Source organism: Vigna radiata, chromosome 7 (genome assembly GCF_000741045.1).
Source record: "Vigna radiata var. radiata cultivar VC1973A chromosome 7, Vradiata_ver6, whole genome shotgun sequence".
In the NCBI taxonomy this organism is placed as follows: Eukaryota; Viridiplantae; Streptophyta; class Magnoliopsida; order Fabales; family Fabaceae; genus Vigna; species Vigna radiata.
This window is the reverse complement of record NC_028357.1, coordinates 43,591,253-43,611,612: the sequence shown is the minus strand read 5'-3', so window position 1 is coordinate 43,611,612 and position 20,360 is coordinate 43,591,253. Positions and strand designations below refer to the sequence as shown.

General features: G+C 33.6%; 1 protein-coding gene across 1 annotated transcript; it reads right to left on the bottom strand.

Moving 5' to 3' along the window:
• Nucleotides 1–1,100: 1,100 nt before the first annotated feature.
• Nucleotides 1,101–20,233, bottom strand: LOC106768645 (dicer-like protein 4). Its single transcript, XM_014653897.2, has 25 exons — nucleotides 19,907–20,233; nucleotides 19,290–19,467; nucleotides 19,028–19,138; nucleotides 18,695–18,835; nucleotides 18,505–18,577; nucleotides 15,415–15,479; nucleotides 14,962–15,090; nucleotides 14,757–14,885; nucleotides 14,268–14,406; nucleotides 13,948–14,047; nucleotides 13,642–13,834; nucleotides 11,823–11,983; nucleotides 11,531–11,737; nucleotides 11,150–11,415; nucleotides 10,307–10,581; nucleotides 9,799–10,235; nucleotides 9,481–9,581; nucleotides 7,205–7,410; nucleotides 6,913–7,122; nucleotides 4,454–4,915; nucleotides 4,051–4,323; nucleotides 3,135–3,470; nucleotides 1,999–2,305; nucleotides 1,821–1,920; nucleotides 1,101–1,507 (listed from the first exon to the last, which is right to left on the bottom strand). Exons 1-25 carry the CDS (start codon nucleotides 20,059–20,061, stop codon nucleotides 1,357–1,359), a joined length of 4,905 nt encoding a protein of 1,634 aa, XP_014509383.1. The 5' UTR covers nucleotides 20,062–20,233; the 3' UTR covers nucleotides 1,101–1,356.
• Nucleotides 20,234–20,360: the final 127 nt, after the last annotated feature.

Here is a 20,360-nt window from a genome sequence, read left to right as displayed (position 1 = left end):
ATCATCAAATTTCTTTTAACAATTTCTTATTTTATTTTAGTATTATTATAAATATATATTTCGTGGATTTCATGGACTATAATCTAATAAAATTAACAAGAAAACATTGAATGTTTGATCGTGTATGAATGACAAACTTACACAATAAAAAAGATAAAAAAATGGACGTGCTCTTACTTTAATATTTTTTAGTTCTCATTACTCAAATATTTATTTTTGTATAAACATTTTAATTTTAAAAAATTATTTATGATAAAGTGACAACTGGTGTCAATTTGTCTAGTGATATCCCTATCGTATATCCTTATGAGATTGCATAGATGAAGAAAATTTAAGTTAGGACTAATTTATTATGACCTTTGACTAAACAAGGAAACCAATATAATTTTTTATTACAAAATATGTAATTAAACTCCATAGTTTAAATTATAGACATTGATCACAACTACAAGATCAAGTAATTGATTGATGGTGAGTCAAACTGAACGTCCTTATTAGCATAACCATATTTACTAAAGCTCCAATTTAATCTCATATATCAACTTGTCTCCAAATACTTCGTCTGATCGTTATTTTCAGTTGACTTTCAAATTATGATAAATTTTTTGCTCACTTGAGTTAAGTTTAAACACAATCATGAAAAACATAGATAATAATCACACTAGTGATATTTCACAATCATGAAAACGACAATATTAGATCTCATCTTGGTGAAAAAGTGAGAGAGTGTTGAATGGACATTGTGTGCAATTGTGTAATTAAGTACATATCCTGTTCTAACTACAGGATATATCATGAATTTGGATTTTCTGTTGGTTTTAACAGTAATATTTCTCTGTTATGTCTTTAAAATAAATTGATATACACTGATTTTTTTTGATGTTGTAAAATATTTTAAATTTTATGAAAATACCAACATCCAGTAAAGAATCTGGACTCAGTATACTATCTGAAATGGTACATTTGGTGTTCCATAACCTACAATACGTACTTACAAAAAAACATTTCAAAAGTCATGGTTATTATCAAATAATTTGACCTTCACTTGAGACTTTTTTTTGCATCTCTAAACCAACTTTTCCTTTGAAAAAGGGATCATATAGAGCAACGGTCAAACAGTGATCATTTACATTTCAAATGAATAGAAGAAAATTCAGGATTATATTTGAGGTGCAGTTTACATACAAGTTGAAGATCTAACTATGAGACCACAACAAACATATTTATAAATTATACTTTCCAATATATTACCTAAACAATGAGATCATTCAGAAATTGGAAATGACACCCTCAATAATGAAGACATTAACTAGGATAAATTACCTCAGACTTATGTCTGCAACATGTCAACTACCACTAGGCAAAGTAGCCTTTCTGTTGCAGGTACCAAAATGCACCCTGAGCCGCACTCTCTGCAGCATCTTTCTTTTTTGATCGAGGTTCACCAACAAACTCTAAAATTGTATCAGGGATCTCTTCTATCTCCAAGGTCATCTTGTAAGTGAATCTAAAAATGGAACAATAATGTGTTGTAAGGAATAATTTTCTTATGTCTTTTCTATGGTTCCAGTTATCATCGATAGCTACTTCTCAACCGTGGATGAAAAAAAGATAGAGTCAAATTCCAAACAAGCTTAAACCTGATATTAATGATGTTAAAGTCTCTTGTCCTATACCAACAATGAAGATTAGGAGAGAGAAGTATATTCAAATTAGGGAGGAGGTACTGCAATTTAAACATGTAATGTCCTTTCCTATCCTAGTTACATCACAGGCTAAACAAATTTCTAGGTCAATTAAAAAATTAACAAGGAACTCACTGTTTGAGGTGATCTGGTCCCTCTTCTTTGCAGCATTCAAATGAAGGAGGTTTCCAACAATAAGCAGCACACAATTCATACAGTCGTGATCTTGAAGTTCCTATTTGCAAAGAATATAAACAAGCAGTCAGGATTAACAAGACTTGGACTCAGTGAGAATACAATGATTTTACACTACCTGCCCCTGATGATTCACTACTGCAATGATTTTCAAATATTCCACCGAGCTTTTCCCTCATAGAAGATTGAAGCAGTTGACCAACAGGTTTCACGCATGGAGAGCATATTTCATCTGTATCTGGGATTCGTCGAATTTCTGAGTTTGATTTGCTGTACAAGTCTCCAGTTACCATTATATGCTTGGCAGTATTGGTATAAGTTACATCAATGGGAGTTTCATCATAGCCAATAAGTTTTGGTTCCATTTTAGAAGTTGATTCCAGAACTTCTTCCAAAGTTTTTGACTTTGCTTTCCAGCCTTGAGCCTGCACGTTCATATCCATTACTGATCAAGTCAATTTTTAAAATCAAACAATATATAGCTCCTGGGCTTGTGGATGGGGAAGATAAAAATACATCTCTCCAATTTTTATTTTTATTTTTATAATGACAACAATTCAAGACTAGGCTTCTGGACTTTGTGTTTAACTTCCACCTCATTTATTTTAAAAAAGATCTCATGAAATTATTGGAAAAGTCCAAGTCTTACATTGATCAGCAATAGAGTGTGAAAAAAGTATATAAATAAGAAACTACTGCCATCTTAAAAACCAATTTTGTAGAATTGAATCAGGTACAAATCTAATTTAAGATAGTACATGAGATAAATCCCAATTTCAAGAAAAATGGTTGTTGAAAAATGAAAAAAAAAAAAAACCCTATAATTGTGTTAAGGCAGAGGAACGAGCTTAGAACATACTACTTTCCATCAAGTGCAAATCGAAGTATATAAAGAAATTGACAAAAAATAAAACACAATTCACTAGATGACTCTATGGAATACCTAAAGAAAAAAATTGTAATGAAATTTTCTCTAGTGTTAAACAGATTAAGTGGCCAATCTCCTAAAATAGCAATTCAACACCATTATTCTGAGAGTGTAAAGCTCCAAACGAAGAAATAAGAAACATCTTAGACTTCAACACTTGTTTAATAAAATAACTAAAGTATTTAAAAGTTTAAAGGTGATAAGCACAATTGATTTCAGAACAGTACTCACCTGGCGTATCACTAGACAACAAAGAAATGTAAATTCTATGGAGTTGAGTTGAAAAGAAGGGATGATAAACATACAACTAAACATAATTGTTTTACCTTGAACTTTGAAAAAAGTATCAGTGAAGCAATTCTACAAGCCTCCTTTTTATTTTGGCCAGTCGCTGATGCTGTTTCACATACATTATTCCCACTTGCTTTCGCTTCAACTGTAAACGTTTTAGTCAGTTTTGATGGCACTGGCAGAAACTCCAACTCCAAATTATGAGCTTGGCAAAGTTCTCGCAAATCCCTAATAGGACTCAGCTGCAAGCTTGATGAGAATTTCATGATTGGGTCCAAGAATGAAGTCATAATTTTCCAAACTTTGTTCAAATTGAACCCAGTATCTAGAAGGATGGCACCAACACAAGATTCCACTACGTCACCCAGTGCCTGAAGCAATCAATAATGTCAAATTTATAAATCGTATTTTTTTATGCAAAATAAAAAAGCAAGACATACCTATCAGAAAAATATGAGATGCATAGAATCTAATGATAAAAAGACTCCTAATGTTCTTAGAAGAGTTACTCATGACCTTAATTAAATCCATCTTATCCCAATTGGATAATAAAAGACTCCTGGGCTTTATCCAGCATTCTCTGGATGGTTCGTTGTTTTTTTTTTCTTTGTGATTTTTGAAAAAAATATTGGCAATCATTTGGATGGTTGGGGTTTGAAAAAAATAAGGTTCTCTTTTAGTATTCCATTTATTTTGCTCTTTTAGTATTCCAAGTAAGAATAATGGCAGGTAAACATCTTGAGGGTGAGTGGATCCCATCACCTGACAACAGGCATCTATGGCAGAATAAAAATTGTAGGTGTTAAAACAAGAAGTAAAATAATGAAAACTTCACAGATGTGTGGTGACTGTGTGCGTGAGAGAGAGTAGAACATTATTCCAAATAAAATAGACAAACCAAACTTCAAAATGGATGGTGTAGCAAATTTGTATAAAGGCTGTACTATCTACCTTGGGACATTTTGGCCCTTCTTTAATGCCACTATCTGTTGAAGGACTTCGAACGTAGTCTACATACTTTTTTATCGCTTCAGACAATCCATTTGAATCACATAAAAGATATTTATCAAAACAGCGATCTACTGCTACACAGGCAAATGCCTTGTTGTTAACCGACAATGATCTCAAATCTGTCAATTGACCAGGTTTTAGTTTGGGATAAGCTGAGAATAGATATGAAGCAATCAAATAATCCAGGACAGCATCTCCAAGAAACTCCAATCGCTGCAAAGAATTATCACATTTAAAAAATTAAAGACCAAATATCTCACTCGAATTCAAAGAACTATAAAGTAAAGGAAACTAGTTCTTTTATGAAGTCAAAACCAGGAGGAAAAAGAGAAGTTGCACAAACCTGATAACAGCCTCCTCCAAGCTTATTGTAAGAAGGGTGCACAAATGCCTGGAGAAGCAGACCCTTATGTAAAAATTGATGTCCTAGCTTACTTTCAAGAGAAGGAATGTCTACATCAGAAGAAAGAGGGAAATAGCCAGCACTTGCTATGCAAATATCAACCACTTGTGAAGCTTCAAAACCAACTTGTATGCCAATCCAAGTAAGAAAGGCAATTGCGGCTTTAAAGCCACTGTCAACTAGGAATGCTCCAACCAGAGCTTCCACCACATCAGCAACTGTTTTCTTATGTAGCCAATGATGATTTTTGTTACATCGGTTTTCAGTTACTTTTCCTTGCTCCTTAACAGAATTTGCACAAAAGTGTATGCTTTCTTCAGTTTCTTTACAACAAATTCTTGGGCAAGGACGGCCTAATGCATAAAATTGAGAGGGATCAAATATCTGATCGCATATATAGATCTGCAAGAGAGAGCAGGGAGATAAGGATAAAGATTGAAGACAATAAATATAATTATGAATCTTAATAAAGTTGAGAGAGAAAGTGTTCTATCAATAAAAAAATGAAAGATTACAATACAAAATTTGTGTGTGTGTAGACATCACAACCCAGGTTAAATGACTCAGACTAATATAATATACAACCTAATTACATTAACCCATTCTAAAGCCAGATTTCAAGATAGAAAAATGGTATCCAGTTTATAAGCCTTACTAAATTGTTTAGTCAATCTCTATATTTCAGTTCGAGGGGTGCTCTGGTGCCTTTAATCGTCAGTTATGATTTGTAGGGGGCTTGCATTTATTGAGTATCTAATATACGATAACATATCCAGTATTGGCAGTTATGTTTAAGAAACTGAATGACAACAGTATAAAAATTATAGATGACAATCATGCATTAGAAGTAGATCCTAAAAATGGCCTTGTAATTAGACCAATATGTTTTTATTTGCAGGTTGTGGGTAGAGAATACTCATATGAGAGACTTTTGTCTGTGGACAAACTGTTTTCATTGATACACTGTGTAGAGTGAGTTGAGCAAGAATTCAATGAGATAGAAACTTCGAGTTCTAATCTCTAGCTTATAATGCATTTTGTTGTAGATGTACATTGAAGTTTGTTAACTCTTCAAATGAAGCAGGTTACTTTTGCGTGTTTGATTCTTCCCTGTTTTTTCCTTCGTTTACCATCTACAAATCGTTTGTGACTTCTTACTGTTATCTTATTTGATTTTGTTATGGTAGATGATTTTACAGTCAATTTGTTCAGTTATTTCCACAACACATTTCCGTTGACCCCTTTATTTCCACCACTATTGCTTCCCGTATCATTACAAGTTGTGGAAATTTCAACCTCATCTTCACTCATTATTATCATCAGCCACACTGTGTAAGATTGACGAAGGAAGTGACCGCTTTTTCTTCATATAATTTCCAAAGCTCTTCTTTCACATTTTTTTTGAGTTTTAGTGCAAGCAACAACATTGTGTTTCTTTGCCATTAGATGTTCTTTTGCTTTGGTAATTCTACTTTCATAATTTTTCCACAATAACTACAAATGGATTGTGTTCAAGTTTGATTCATCCAGATGACAATTCTTTCCAACTCAAGTCATTTCTATGGGATGTTCTTGAACTAACCTGTTAAATTGCCATTGTAGTTGTTGAAAAGTAGGAGAACAATTGTTTCAGAAATTCCGAGAATAAGTATTTGAGTGAAAAAAACAACAAAAAATAGGGGGTAAAGGTAGTGCTAAAAGGAAAGGAAATAGAAAAGGAAAGACTTGCAGTGGAATGACTATAACAACATGGTGGTAGCACGACAGGTACAACTGGACAACAAGTTGGAATGCCAATAGCATGACAACAACCATAGGACGACAACGATATGGGATGATGGATCTGTGGGATGTCAACAAATGTGACAACAACACCACACAAGCATGAGAGGTCACTAGGTAGGACAGCTTCGGGTCTAGGCTGGGATGCATTAGGCTAAACTTTCTGCTATTGATGTTTGGATTTGGATCAGATTATATTGCCCAACCCTCTTTTATATAAAAAAAAATAAACTATTGGGCCAACATAATATGTGTAAACACTTGAAAAATAAAAGTAGAAGCGAAAAGAAAATTGGGGATTTTAGTGCCTTGGGTTGGCTTGCACAAACTCAAGCCTTATTCTTCTTCATTTTGCAAGGGAGCACTGTGTGGTTCACAATTTCCACTATGGTTGCTCCAAACCACCATGCGAGTTCGCCACTATCATGTGGCTGTGGCAGAAACAAAGACTCTAAAATCAGGAGTAAATCTGCCAAATAAACTCCTAATTCCAATCCCTTAATTTTATGAATTTTCTAAAAACAAACTATATTTATTAATAGAATCAATCTATATTTATTGTACATAGTAAATGCATAATATTTATACCTATATTTTGATGCTTAGTATAATTTTACCTGCAAATTGCGCCCAATGGCCAACTTCAACAAATTGGAATTATTTACAGCATTGGAACGCCTTTTTGTTAGGTCTCCTTCATGAAAGCTGTCATGCATGAGAAAAAAATGGCGTGCAACAACAAATTTAAGGAAAGCATCACCAAGTACTTCAAGTCTTTCAAGGGAAAAGCGCTCCTGACACTTCTCAGTGGTGAGAGCCTCTAAAACCTAGTAATATTGTTCACAATTGTTGGATAATACACTAATGAGAAAGTAATGTAAACAATACATTTAATTTAATAGGACTTACTCTAAAGGCACTAACTTCGGCTGCCTCGGGAAAAGAAAAAGATAGCAATTGCTTTAGTTCAATAGCCACCAGCAAGTTTCCAAGTCGATGCATAATTGAGGGTAGCAAAGATATGGAACTGCCAATATCCTTCGAAAAGCCTATTATTTTCAGTTCACATAGCTCGGGAGGTAAATAAATTAAATATTCATCCAGCTCCTGTGGTTCTGTCATAGACATTCAAAAGTTACAAACATTTAAATAAAATTCTGATGAATTTATCAGCGTATGATACAAATCCGAACATAGTCAATGTGCACTTTTTAAATTGCCAAACCAAAATCATAAAGAAACCCTCACAGGGCTCACTGTTAGAAATGAAAATATCTTCATTATTTATAATAGATCAATTCAGAGCAATCTTAATGATGAATTTTGGATTTTTTGTGAGAAGAGAGAAACGAAGTCAGTATTTTCTGAATATCCTCAAGTGATTTATCTATATATAATCAGATTGGGATCAAGAAACATCGAACCCAATTAATACTACGCTACTTGGAAGATATAGAACATGAAATTCTCTTATTCCAACAATCCCCCTCAATATGGAGGATAAATGTTTTTTATTCTCAGTTTGCATATTATTCTTTCAAAATTTGGACTGTGCAATCCTTGGGTCAGAATATATGCAAGTTGACCTGTGAAGGTACATATGAAGTACAAATAAAACCCTACAGCACTGAACAGGATTATAACCTATGGTGATTACTGATCTATTATCACAAAAGAGCTTCATAGGCCCATACGAATTAATCTTCAAGCCTTCTATGACATAATTCAGCCTAAGCAATTCCCAAATACCTTGTGCCATAGCTAAGAAATCAGTTACATCACTATATATAGCTAAAATATTTTGTTTTTTACTTCTCCATATTACCAAGTTTCCCCCAACAAATGTATAATATCTTGACATGCAGATGAGGTTGTGGCAACAGCTCAAGGATGGAGAGGCACATGGCAGCTGTTAATTTTGCAGTAGAAGAGTTGCAATATACGTTCATGACATAATGTACTGTTATGCCCTGGTAACAGTAACGTGAGGCTTTGTCATGATAGCTTGACTAGTGGGAAAGACGAGAGAAGAGGGTGAAGGGGAGTAAGTGATGGTGCCATCACAGTGGCACAACAAAGGATCAGCACACAAAAGATGAGTGAAACCATAAAATTTAATTTGAAACTATAAATCTAGAACAGTGAAGTTAAGGGTTAAATATAGATGCAATTAAGTAGCAAAAATATTAATTTGAACTAAAAATCTGATGCATTTGCACAATTATGATGTTGTAAATTGGGCTTTTTGGTAGGCAAAGCAACTATGCAGGTTGAGGTTGAATTTATCCCACTCTATCCCAACCAAAGATGAGGCGAATTCTGGTTTAGGATTTAAAATTATAATAATCCTCCGTGTTGGATATCAAGCCAAGAATTGAAAAGCTCATATCCAGCTATTTCCTAAAATCACAAAGCAAATATTCTAATCAATTATACACCTATAATTGAGGGAGTAATATTGTGGGTTGCACATGGCAGTTTTGATTTCTTTCCATTTCTGTAAATTAGATAATTTAATATCCCTAATTGAGGTCCTGATTTGCTGTAACCCTAAATGTGATTTATGCCATATCTATCACTGATCTCAGTATATGGGAATAAACTTATTTCCATGGTATCAAAGCAAACTTTCTGAATTGTAACAACAAAGTTTATTCCCATATATTGAAATAGATGATACAATGACAACTAACTTTTTGAATTGTAGAAACAAAGTGTGTTCCCATTACCGACTGAAATACCCAATATGACCAATACTAATTTGTAACTCAATGTTGAGAACTCTATCCCATGGATCTATTCGCATCTTCCTTCCAAGAAAAAGAAAAAAAAGATTTATAAATCAGTTTTGTAAGATTGAATTAAATTTAAAGTCCATTTTTTAATAAAAGGAAAACAGGAGAAAACCATGTTTAGTGGGGAGACTGGTGGCATGTCGAAAGATTTGCACTTACAGCAAGAGGACCCCAAAAGAAAAACAGTGGATGATGTGATCACTTCGAGACAGTTTTGGTATATCATGGTTTACTTTGTGGAGTCTCCTGGTCTGTATTTTTTGGTCAGATTTATTTCCTAGTGTTGTTGCTGCCTTACACATATGTCTTTCAAATATGTGTAAGAAGTGTTAACAATTTTTCTTTTTGATTAAAACAGTTCCAGTCAAGATAACATATTCAATACAGTACCTGCATCTTCACGCTTTCGGTTGTGTAGCAGGTTGTGCAAATTGGGGAGTGGTTTGACATGCAGAAGCGGCTGTTCTGGGTATTTGAGATGAATGGAAAACCTGACATCCAAGCATGCATAATTTTTTGTCAAATAGCATAAGCAATATATAATATTCCAACTTGTATGCATACACATTACAGATATCTAACTAAATCAGTTAATCAGAAATGTTAAAGATGTCCATAAATATGAATGTTTTCACCAATATAGAAGAATCGAGTATTCAAAATTAAAATGGAATAAGAATAAAGCTGTAATAATAACCAGATACCCACTTTTCAATTAAGTCATCCGCATAGCTTGAAGTGCCTGATTCTTTATGAAGACTAAATCCAGTCTTTTCATAATCAATATTTGTGACAAAATAAAATGTCCTTTTATGTGGTGCATACACTAAACTATTCTCCACATCTCTTACACTTTTGTAACCATTGGCAAGCTGCAGGTGAGTATCAAAAGGGATTTTTCTTTTGTCCATAGTATATTGTGGATGCCTGAAGATTGGTGACCAGAGGCATCTTTTCACTGTCTTCCAATCTACTTTCATGGCATTTCCATATTCTTGCAATACAACCGGAAGCAAAAGGTAGAAGGTCGATGAGTGTGTCTGAGATTCAGCAGCCATACCCAAGTCTACAGTCTCGGCAACAAATTCTAATCTATCCAGAATAATTTTGAGGAACATTTCTTGAAATTTCTCTGCCATCTTAATCTGCAGGATGGAAAACTCCAAGCATTAACTTAAATTCTCTGTTTTTAATTTGAGAAAAAAATGTCATTTACCTCATCTTTGTCAAATTCTACAACTCCAAATGGGACAAATTTTGTCATCACGGATCGACCATGAGCAAGATGCAGATCAAGTTCCAATTTCTCAGCTTCTATTGGAAGACGGGCCATGATGAAAAGACCAAACTCTTTGTAGACCCTATCCACTGGACATGGACAAAATTTTATGTAGTACGAGTTGAGATGGACGATTTCATCCTTTTTTGTCCATGACTGACCAAAGGCAGAAGGAACTAGCATCTCCTGTAATTCCCCTCTTGAGATGGCATCTGCCAGAAAAGGAAAATAAATATTGTAGAACACAACATAGTGACGTAGTTACATTTACAGGCAAAAGTTGATAAAAATCCACATGGTAATAGTATTACATCTCTGAAAACAGATAAAAATTTTCCCATTAGAGACTATAAACAGTTAAAGATGCAAGAAGAATTTGATTTGATCCATTTTGGTATGAAAAACTTCACACAATCTTCCAATCATGCGTTACCGCATCACCAAATGAGTTTGTAAGAATAACTAACTAAGAGGAAATGTTTTAATGATCTGGCAACACATGATTTGATAATGATGGTGTAGAAGTTTATACACTGATAGTATGATTAACACTAAACCCATAGACACGTATGTTGCCATAATAATTACCAAAATGGGATTATGGAGAATTTCAAAAGATTGATATGGCAACATGCTGGATAAGTCATTCTACTTAATACGCTCATTGACCACCAAATATGCTCTACAGTTTGTAACAAAATACAATTTAAATGGTAAACTTTTGCCAACCCACTGAGACAATGAAAGTATTGGCTAATAGGAATGAAGCTGAAGTTTGACCTTCACATTCATCTTCATCAGTAGGGCCAGAAACCTGTTCTTCTGGCTCTGCATCATCTTCCTTTGGCAAGAGACAATTACTTAAAGCACCTAATTTATATAGTTCTTCTATTGCTTTCAGGCAAGCATCTCGTTTGGAAGCCTCCATAGACAACTGTGGTGCACCGAAGATTTGGTGTATTGGTGCATTGGAAGGCAATCTTATGTGGCAAACAATTCCCTCTGAATCATCTACGAAATAAAAATTTGGCTTGGGGTCAAAATACCTGCAAAGATAGATATATTTTAAAACACTTTGTATTTTATTTACCTGAAACGCCTTAGTTAGGTATATAATTTAGATAAAAATTAAAACAAGGTCCAGTTTAAATAAGTTCATACTCATCATGTGGAAGCTTTGAACAATACTGGTGAAGCAATGAGATACTATATCCAGAACTAACAGAAGCACCGGTCGACTCAACTCTGAAAATTTTTTCCTCAGGGATGATGAATGTCTCATCAGATGTTCGAAAAGTAACTTCCATATTCATTCGGTATTCATCTTTCTCAAAACCATCAATTATGTCAAGCTCCTTCTTATTACCACTGCAACAAGAGGAAAATTTCAAAAATAACCAAATGGATGGGTTTGTTTAAATTACTTCGGAAATCTATCAGCAAGTAAGAGTACCTGTCCACCAAAAACGCATATTCAGACTGAGGCATGCGTGCACGGCCTCTTGACTGTATAAAGCTGGCAACAGTTTCCGGAAGATCAAAACGTATGACGAGGCAACATGTTTGAATGTCAAGTCCTTCTTCACCAACTTTGGTTGCAACCAACAAATTCAACTGTTAACAGCATGAGAACATTGGCACGCACATTAGTGGAACTCAACTATCTGACAAGCTAGGAAATACATTTACATATTTAAGCCATGATGATATTTATCTTTTTCCTCAGTATGTCATCCACCACCTTTAACACCAATAATGCTCAAAAGTATGAGCAGAAAAGTTAGGCATTATATATTTTACAAAACTCCCCCCAGTATCTCCCAATCATTCCATAGTTTTGCAATAAAAGATACATTTAACATTCCTACAATACGTTTAATGCCACATTAGCATAGTAATAGACAGTCAAATAACCCTTTCTTTAGTTTATAATAGCAAATGATTACAAAACTTTGCCACATGCATTACATAATTGAATTTCTAAGATTAATAAATTATACTTTGCATTGATGGGAGTTGATTATAGGATATGCAAGGGAGTTAGGATGAAGGTGTACTTTGGCAGTGAGCACAGGACAGAGAAGCATTGATTCTTTAATTTATTTCTTTTCATTTTTCACAATTTTTCCTGCAATTTCCATTGTAATTAGAACTTCCTCTCTGAATTTCCTCCTATTGTAATTTCAATATCTATAAAAGATATTCAATTCTACATAGTAAGTGGTATAATTATATAAATAAGGAATTGATCATGTATAATTACGACTATTTAATTATATAAAGAAGGAGTTCATCCTATGTATCCAGAGAAATGTCTAACTTCATACAAGTCATCTTGTAGAAGACATGCATCTTGTATTGCCAGAGTAGGGCATCTAGTACTTAGAGACTAATGGGCATCAAGTGAAGCCACCTATCTCAGTGAAGTTGTTACTCAGAAGTGTGAAGCATTGTTAGGAACCTGTATTGATAGTTAAAACTAACTTAGAGTTGTTGTCAACTAGAAGACTAAGAATGAGTTGAGTAAGAGTTCATTCTAAGAGAAAGTTCGAGTTGTAATTTGTGATAGAAAATTATTTCATGGACAATGGTTGAAGTTCAAACTTCAATTGAACAACGTTAATTTTTGGTGTTGATTGCTTCCCTTGTTTGCCTTCTACGGATTGTTTGCAGCTTGTTTCTTTGTTATCAAATTCTGTTTGTTTTTGTAGAGGATCTTGCAGCAAGTATGCTTGGACTATTCCACAACATATATGTATTATTAGGAACCTTTTTGTTATACTCGTATCATATCTTTGTTATTAGATGATATCAAATCTCTTCTATTTATTGTATTGATTTTTTTTCTCAATGACAACAAGCTCTCGTGCTGCCTTAGAAAGACATGATTTCAACTCAATACTTCTCTCTTCCCTATAGTTTTTATCAATAAGAATCCAATCAACTTTATTCAAGATGTTTGTCTTCCCAAAGAAAACTAGCTAGGCACCATGTTTTGTCAAGACTTCAATTGGCAGCATCCAGGATCAGCTACTATAGTGTAGAGAAATCATTTCCAAGAAAAGGTGCTAAAGTGAGCAAAGATCATAAATGAACACTCTTCTCACTATAATGAATAGTCAGTTAAAATCAAAGAATATTCTATGACAATGAGCAACTTGTACACACATACACATGTGCATAGCTTAATTCAGTTATTGAAAGAAAAACTAGCATATGGGATAGTAAAGGCTTTCACATTCCCACAATAAAGAGAAATCCAAAAGTAGTACCTCTCCAGAACGAAACTTGTCAAGAATCATGTTCATGGTTTTACGGGACATACTCTTCAGCCCAGAATGTACTCCTACTAGATAATCACTCCTCCATTGTCTTAGAAGCTTGAGCTTCTGAAGTATGCATGACAGGGATCTCACAGTCACAATTCGATTCACAAAAATAATACATTTCATGTTCTTTTGCAACCTGAAGTTGGTACATGTCATCAAAATTTGCCCAAATGTGTTAGCTTCTTAACCTAATGACAATGAGACATGTGCTATATGAAAACATGCATTAAACAGCATAGATTTATCAACCTAAAGGTGGAAAGTATCCCAAAGAGTCGTAAAAGCTTAGCTGAGAAAAATGGCTCTTTCAATATTTCCGAAGAAGATAAATCATCAGATACATTGTCACCTACAGAAAACAAGTTTAGTTGCAATAAAATGAAGCATCTATCCAACAAGAAATCTATTTTAAACATATTGTAAAAACTAACAATGAAAAAACTAATTCAATGCTAGATAAACGTTAGCCTAATGTTGAGAAAAATGGATGGCTATAGCACCCAGAAAAGAAAAAACCTACTAACAGGTGTGGTGGTGTGATTAAAAAACACCAGTTGATGTCAAAATACCTTTAATGCACTGTGAAGTAAACAGTTCAGCAACCTGAGCAAGATAAGTGTCACACACAGAGTCATCACTTGAATTTCCTTCTGCCTCCACTAATTCATGCCTCTCAGAACGATCACCACTCAGAAGAATATGACTAGCCTAGGAAAGTTAACACATATTAGAGAAGGAAACAGTAAATATGATGGAGCACCACAGGAATGGAAAAAACAAAACAAAGTGCAAAAGGATACATTAGAACTAGACCAAAACCAAAGAAAACATGTAATCAGAAGACTTGTCTAACTAAATTTCAAATAACATCCCTTATCTTTAGGTATGACATCTACACTAGCAAAATCAATTGTAGAGGGGGGAACCAACAAAATGGAACAAATTACAGCAAACTATTATGTATTATTATATATAGATTATGCTAACAAAATTATTGATAAATAGTCTACTTTTAGTCAAATGGCTACAGAACTAAAATTTATAATCAAGAGTCTTACTTGCAGTGCTCCCCAAATGCCAAGATTCTGTAAACAGAAAACCACATTATCATGCATTCGGTTCAGAAGTTTCTTTGTATTCATCCGTTTCTGGTGATCTTCTGAACTTCTACCAAGGGTTGCTATGCACTATAGAAATAAAATTATGAAGTGATCAATAAACTTTATTTATCTAGTCTTCTCAAAACTCATAGCAAAAGTGCACCTGGCGTTTAATTTCTTCAATTTTCAAGTACATGCTAGTTTCCCCACTTGCAGTTGAAGCATAATGATATATATTAATTACAGGAGTGGTCACAAATGATTTCAATTCCTTGTCTTCAACAGAGTAAACCTACAAATCAGATTCAAAGCATAAGAGATTAGTAACAATGGATGGTATCTAACCAGTAGCACAACTCCCATGCACTTTACGTACAAGGTAAACAAAGAATTCAGAAGAGTTCAGGACCAGTATCTTTCTATGGAGATCAAATACTACATTTTCACAAATGTTAGCCCATGCAAACACTTGACCAATACACAGCTTCAGCCCTTATATCAATGGTTTTATAATGAATATCTCTCTTGTACCGGAAAGGACAGAAAAATGAATATCTTTTAACAGACACAAATGCTCATGGATTTAAGTAAACATGTTGTACAAAATAGACCCTACCTTAGCATCAAGCATATGTTCAAGACTGTTGATGCTTCTTGCCAAATTTGCTTCACTGGAAGCTCCTGAAAATGCAAAGAACCAGCAAATTATGAAATTGTGACAAGGATTTGACATATTTGTAATAACCTACATTAAGTATTCAGTAATCATGCTTATTGAAATAAGCATAGACAATATGACAGGATCAATATCAACAATGTAGGCAAACTTTAGGGTAACACTCGAAAAACAGACAAATGGAATATAAAAACAAAAAAAGGATTAATATGGCAGAACCCCTAGGTAACAATTAATCTTTTTTAAATACAAAATTAAAATAAGTTCATTTATATGTATAAACAGAAAGCCAACTGGTACATTTGAAACTGCACACACATGCATATCATTTATTATTTCTATGGATCAGATGGAAAAGTCCTGGTTAAGAAATAAAAACAAAGTTAAAAGTAAAAAATAAAAAGAACTACTTTGGAAATTTGTTTTACATGGATTTGGTTTGGTCTCCTCATGTTTTTTGTTAACAAATTTTCATGTGATGACAAATGTACATAGTGATGCCTAACATGAGTTTTATAGAAAAAATGAGCTAACATTAAAGTTTTCCTTAAAAATTTCAGGTCAATACTTCTAAAGTTTATATATAATGTCAGGGACCTTAGTTTGTCCCTTTGGTTCCCTCCCAGTCCCACACTTAAGAACAAAGGAACCCCACATCATATAGTTTTCTTTTTCTCGTCCCATCTAGTCCAATTATATGGAAAATGGACTAATAGTACCTTTCATGCTTTTCACCAGCAATGTATAAAAATTGTCATTTGGTAAAAAATTGGATTAAATTCTAGTTCAACTATATGCAATAATGGATTAATAGAGCCTTTCAATCTTAAGTCAAGATATTTTATGAGTTTTGCCAGCCATGTATAAAATTGGATTAATAGACCACAACCTGTCAGAAAAACTATTTCTAATTATCTATAGAGGAGCAATTGTCCTTAAATAGAATACAAAGACTTCATAACCCAAAATCCCAATTTATGATAAATATGATTTATTCCTACAACTCAGGATCAATGATCCTGTACAATAAATATAAAATATATTGTCAGCCTATTCATCATAATTATAGACTGTAATTAAATATCTTAATTATGTAATAAAAATTATACAAGAAAATATTTACAGCATAAATTATTGGATTCTGACACTTTTCCTGAAGTTGGTGGGTGAATGTCATTTTATCAATACATTTGCTAGTTGATTGCCAGAAGATACAAGTGGTATGGGGCCATTATCCAATTTCTCCTTTACAAAGTGTTTTTCTAATTTAAAATACTTGGTTTTATCATGTTAAGCTTGATTATGCGCAACACAGCTGTCATTGCAAAACAGCAGGGAGACCAGACTGAGTGGTGGTGAAAAAAATGGCTGGAAAAAACAACTAAGAACAGTGTCGGAAATAACAAAGTTTTTGGGGGAAAAAATAGCACCACTGGATAGTGAGTTCACTGGGGAGGCAAGGATTAACCTTAGATCTAGATACCATGTTGAAATAAAAAGAAAGAGGCATAAGAATGTGTATAAAACGCATCTGGTCATGTATTTATAAATAAAAAAAAAAATTCAGAGAGATAGGCCAAAGCCCATTACATCTAAGAGGTTTAATAACATAAATATAATACATTGAATGGGAAATATTTAACAGATACCATGTCAAAAAATTTGTTTCTAATATTATTCATAGAGGAGCAATTGCTCTTAATTAGAATACAAAGACTTAGTAACCGAAAATCCAAGTTTGCTATGAATATAATCTATTCCAACAATTCATGATCAATGATCCTATATCATAACTATAAAATATATTGTTAGCCTATTAATAATCCTAATTATGGAATGTAATTGAATCTCCTAATTATGTAATTAAAATAGTAGAATTAACTATAACATAAATCATGGGATACTAACACAAACATTGACCTTCTTCTGTGTCATTTGGAATCAAAAAAGTGTTTCACCTGGTGTCTTTCCTGTAGAACATTTTTTAAAAATAAGCAGTTATCTTTAACGGAAAAAACTTCCCCAAACATCCAAATTATTAATGCTAGCATCAATTTTATATATCCAGCACATTTTTGTTTCATTAGGGAAAAAACTTCCCCAAACATCCAAATTATTAATGCTAGCATCAATTTTATATATCCAGCACATTTTTGTTTCATTAGGGAAAAAACTTCCCCAAACATCCAAATTATTAATGCTAGCATCAATTTTATATATCCAGCACATTTTTGTTTCATTAGGGAGATCTGGAGGGAATGCAAGGTGGTTTATAATTTTTGGATTGCACAAACTAAGTTGTCCAAAGATTATATTTTATCTTTTATCCAAAAACAATAAATTTTGGCTACTCTGCCTAATACCAAACAAAGTGACCTTTCCCACTCCACCCCTTAAACCATAGAAAACAAGCCGACTTCTCTTCCCCTCCCACCCCTTCCCTCCTTAAAATCATATGCAAAGACCTCACATTGAAGTCATCACAAGCTGTCCCTCCATAGCTAAAGGACAAGTTTCCACAAGGGTAAGCTTTTGTGAAGCTTTTGTGAGTGTAACTTCCACTCACTTTCTAAACAGTTAATTAGTTGTTTCAGTTTGGTTTCTCATTGGTGTGTCTGTTACAAGCCAAGGAACGGGAATAACTGTGTAGATGAGTAAATTTTGTATCAATTTTTAATATCTTAGAAGGAGATAATGAAACCCAGGATATCCTATATAATATTAAAGATAACTTCACATTTTACTGATCTTATCTGTTTAGGAACCTTATCTTATTTCTAGTAAGTTGTTTGCTCTTTATTTGATTAGAGGTAGGAGCCTAATGCTCAGTTTAATTTCTGTGCTCTATATTTTGCATCACAGGACACCATAATACATCATATCAATTCAATTTTAAAAATATATTCTCTATTTTCCTCCTTTTTTTTACCAAAATCCTGTAATTCAACAATATTAAAAGGTAATTAAGACTGACAAATATTTCGGGCTCTTATTGACACTATTTTTTTAAATTAAAAATTGTCATATTACCTTTTCCAACAACAGGGGATGCAGTCATGCCAAATATACGAGGAACCTTTGAAGAATTACTATTGTAGAAAATCTGACAGATTGTCAAACTAAATATTGTCAAAATAAAAACTATGGAAATGGAGAGATTTTATGGAGATAATTGTGTAGCTCCATTTTGAATATTGAGTTGTGCAAAAGTACAACATACTTTCATAATTTCTGCATAAGCATGGTTGCTTTTGACTTGAGCATGATGACATTCATCAAATATCAAAAGTGCAATCATTTCCATCATGATGAAACAATGAGATAAGTTGTGCAGTAATATTTGTGGGGTCATAACAAGAACCTGAAGGGGAAAAAAGAGTATGAGGTGCAATTTTAAAAACGACAAACTCCACTAGATTAAAATTAAACCACACAGATTTTAAGATTCTAACACGGCAGGAGACATTTTGAATTTTTTGTCTGAATAAAATTTTGGAATGCATAATAAAATCATTTTGAGAGAAACATGAGTTGATTTAACTAGCATTGTCACCTCATATTGTCCAATCTCCTGCTCCCAGTCTTGACGCCGTTTTAAGCGCTTGGAACTTCCACAGAAAATTCCAACCTTAAAATCAGTAGAGTCTGCTATAACCTTTGCTTGCTATAGATAAACAAAAAATAGACTTCAGAATCCACATGATGTGGAATTGGCCAACATAATAAAACTAAAATTTGGGTGAAAGATTAACACAAGAACAAATCAATTCGTCCAATAATTATATTTATCTAATAGAATAAGAATAGCAGCTCACCTGATGAACTAAAGCCACGGTAGGGGCAAGAAAGACACATATGTTCTTCTGTGGTTTCCGAATTAAATGACCCATTTCATGCATAAGAAGCACAGCAATATGAGTTTTCCCACACCCTGTCCCTAAATATACAATTATATTTTCCTCCATAGCTTTTTTGCACAACTCCAACTGATACCTTCCAAAAGAAAAAGTATGCATAAGACTATTGGAGTCTCAGAAGCAAGTGACAAGCACAGTCAAAACCACTCTTCAGACATTGATCATCATGCATTAACTTAATAGTCCAACAGAACAATTACTTTTCAAAATAAAATGCTCGGATGAAAAGTCCACAGAAACAAGAAGTTACACTGCATAAACAATAAAACTTGCTGACTCAATTAAATAGTCACATTTCTAGTAGAATCTTGAAACATGAGTTTTTCTTTACTTTACTCTATTTCTCATCAACCAAACAAAGAATAACCAACTCACCACAACAGTAAACACCGCATGCAATAACGATCAACCCCACATAATCTAAAGAACTAAACCCCACTAACTCATTTGAGGAATAAACATGTCCTGGCGAAGAAGATAATCAAAAGAAAAAAGGGGTGGCGAAAGATACTTACTTTCTTGCAATTTTCCGGGGATCTTTCTTGACTGCGTCGTCATCGTCAAGTTCAACTTGGGAAAGACCGAGGGACAGTTGTTGATCGGAGAGGCTTAAAGAAGGGTCCGTGGAGGGTTGGTCGTCCACCACAATGGAGGACTCTCCGTCCGGCATTACTCTATTATGATGGGAGGGCTTAAGGGATCAAAAAACCGAAGAGAGAGACTTTTGAGACTTTCAATTCCCAAAACTTCTCTCTTAAGGAGTAAGCAGAGAAGAGCTACCTTGGTAAGCACGGCCACTGACTCTTGTGTGACCCAACATAGATTCTCTTTCTTATAAAGTCTCTCTTCTTTCTTTTGTTTTTGTTTCCAAGACACGCATGATTTTTTACCTTTATTTAATATTATTTTATATTTATATTTTTAAAAATATAAAAATTTATTTTTTTATAATTATTCTATCTTTATAAT

What these genes read in the sequence shown, in the direction of transcription:
- LOC106768645 (XM_014653897.2), bottom strand. Translation starts at nt 20,061, where the DNA reads ATGCCGGACGGAGAGTCCTCCATTGTGGTGGACGACCAACCCTCCACG. An exon ending in CCGAAGTTAGTGCCTTTAGA is followed by an intron (nt 7,123 to 7,204) that starts GTAAGTCCTATT and finishes CAATATTACTAG; the next exon opens with GTTTTAGAGGCTCTCACCAC. An exon ending in GGACCAGATCACCTCAAACA is followed by an intron (nt 1,508 to 1,820) that starts GTGAGTTCCTTG and finishes TTCCATTTTTAG; the next exon opens with ATTCACTTACAAGATGACCT.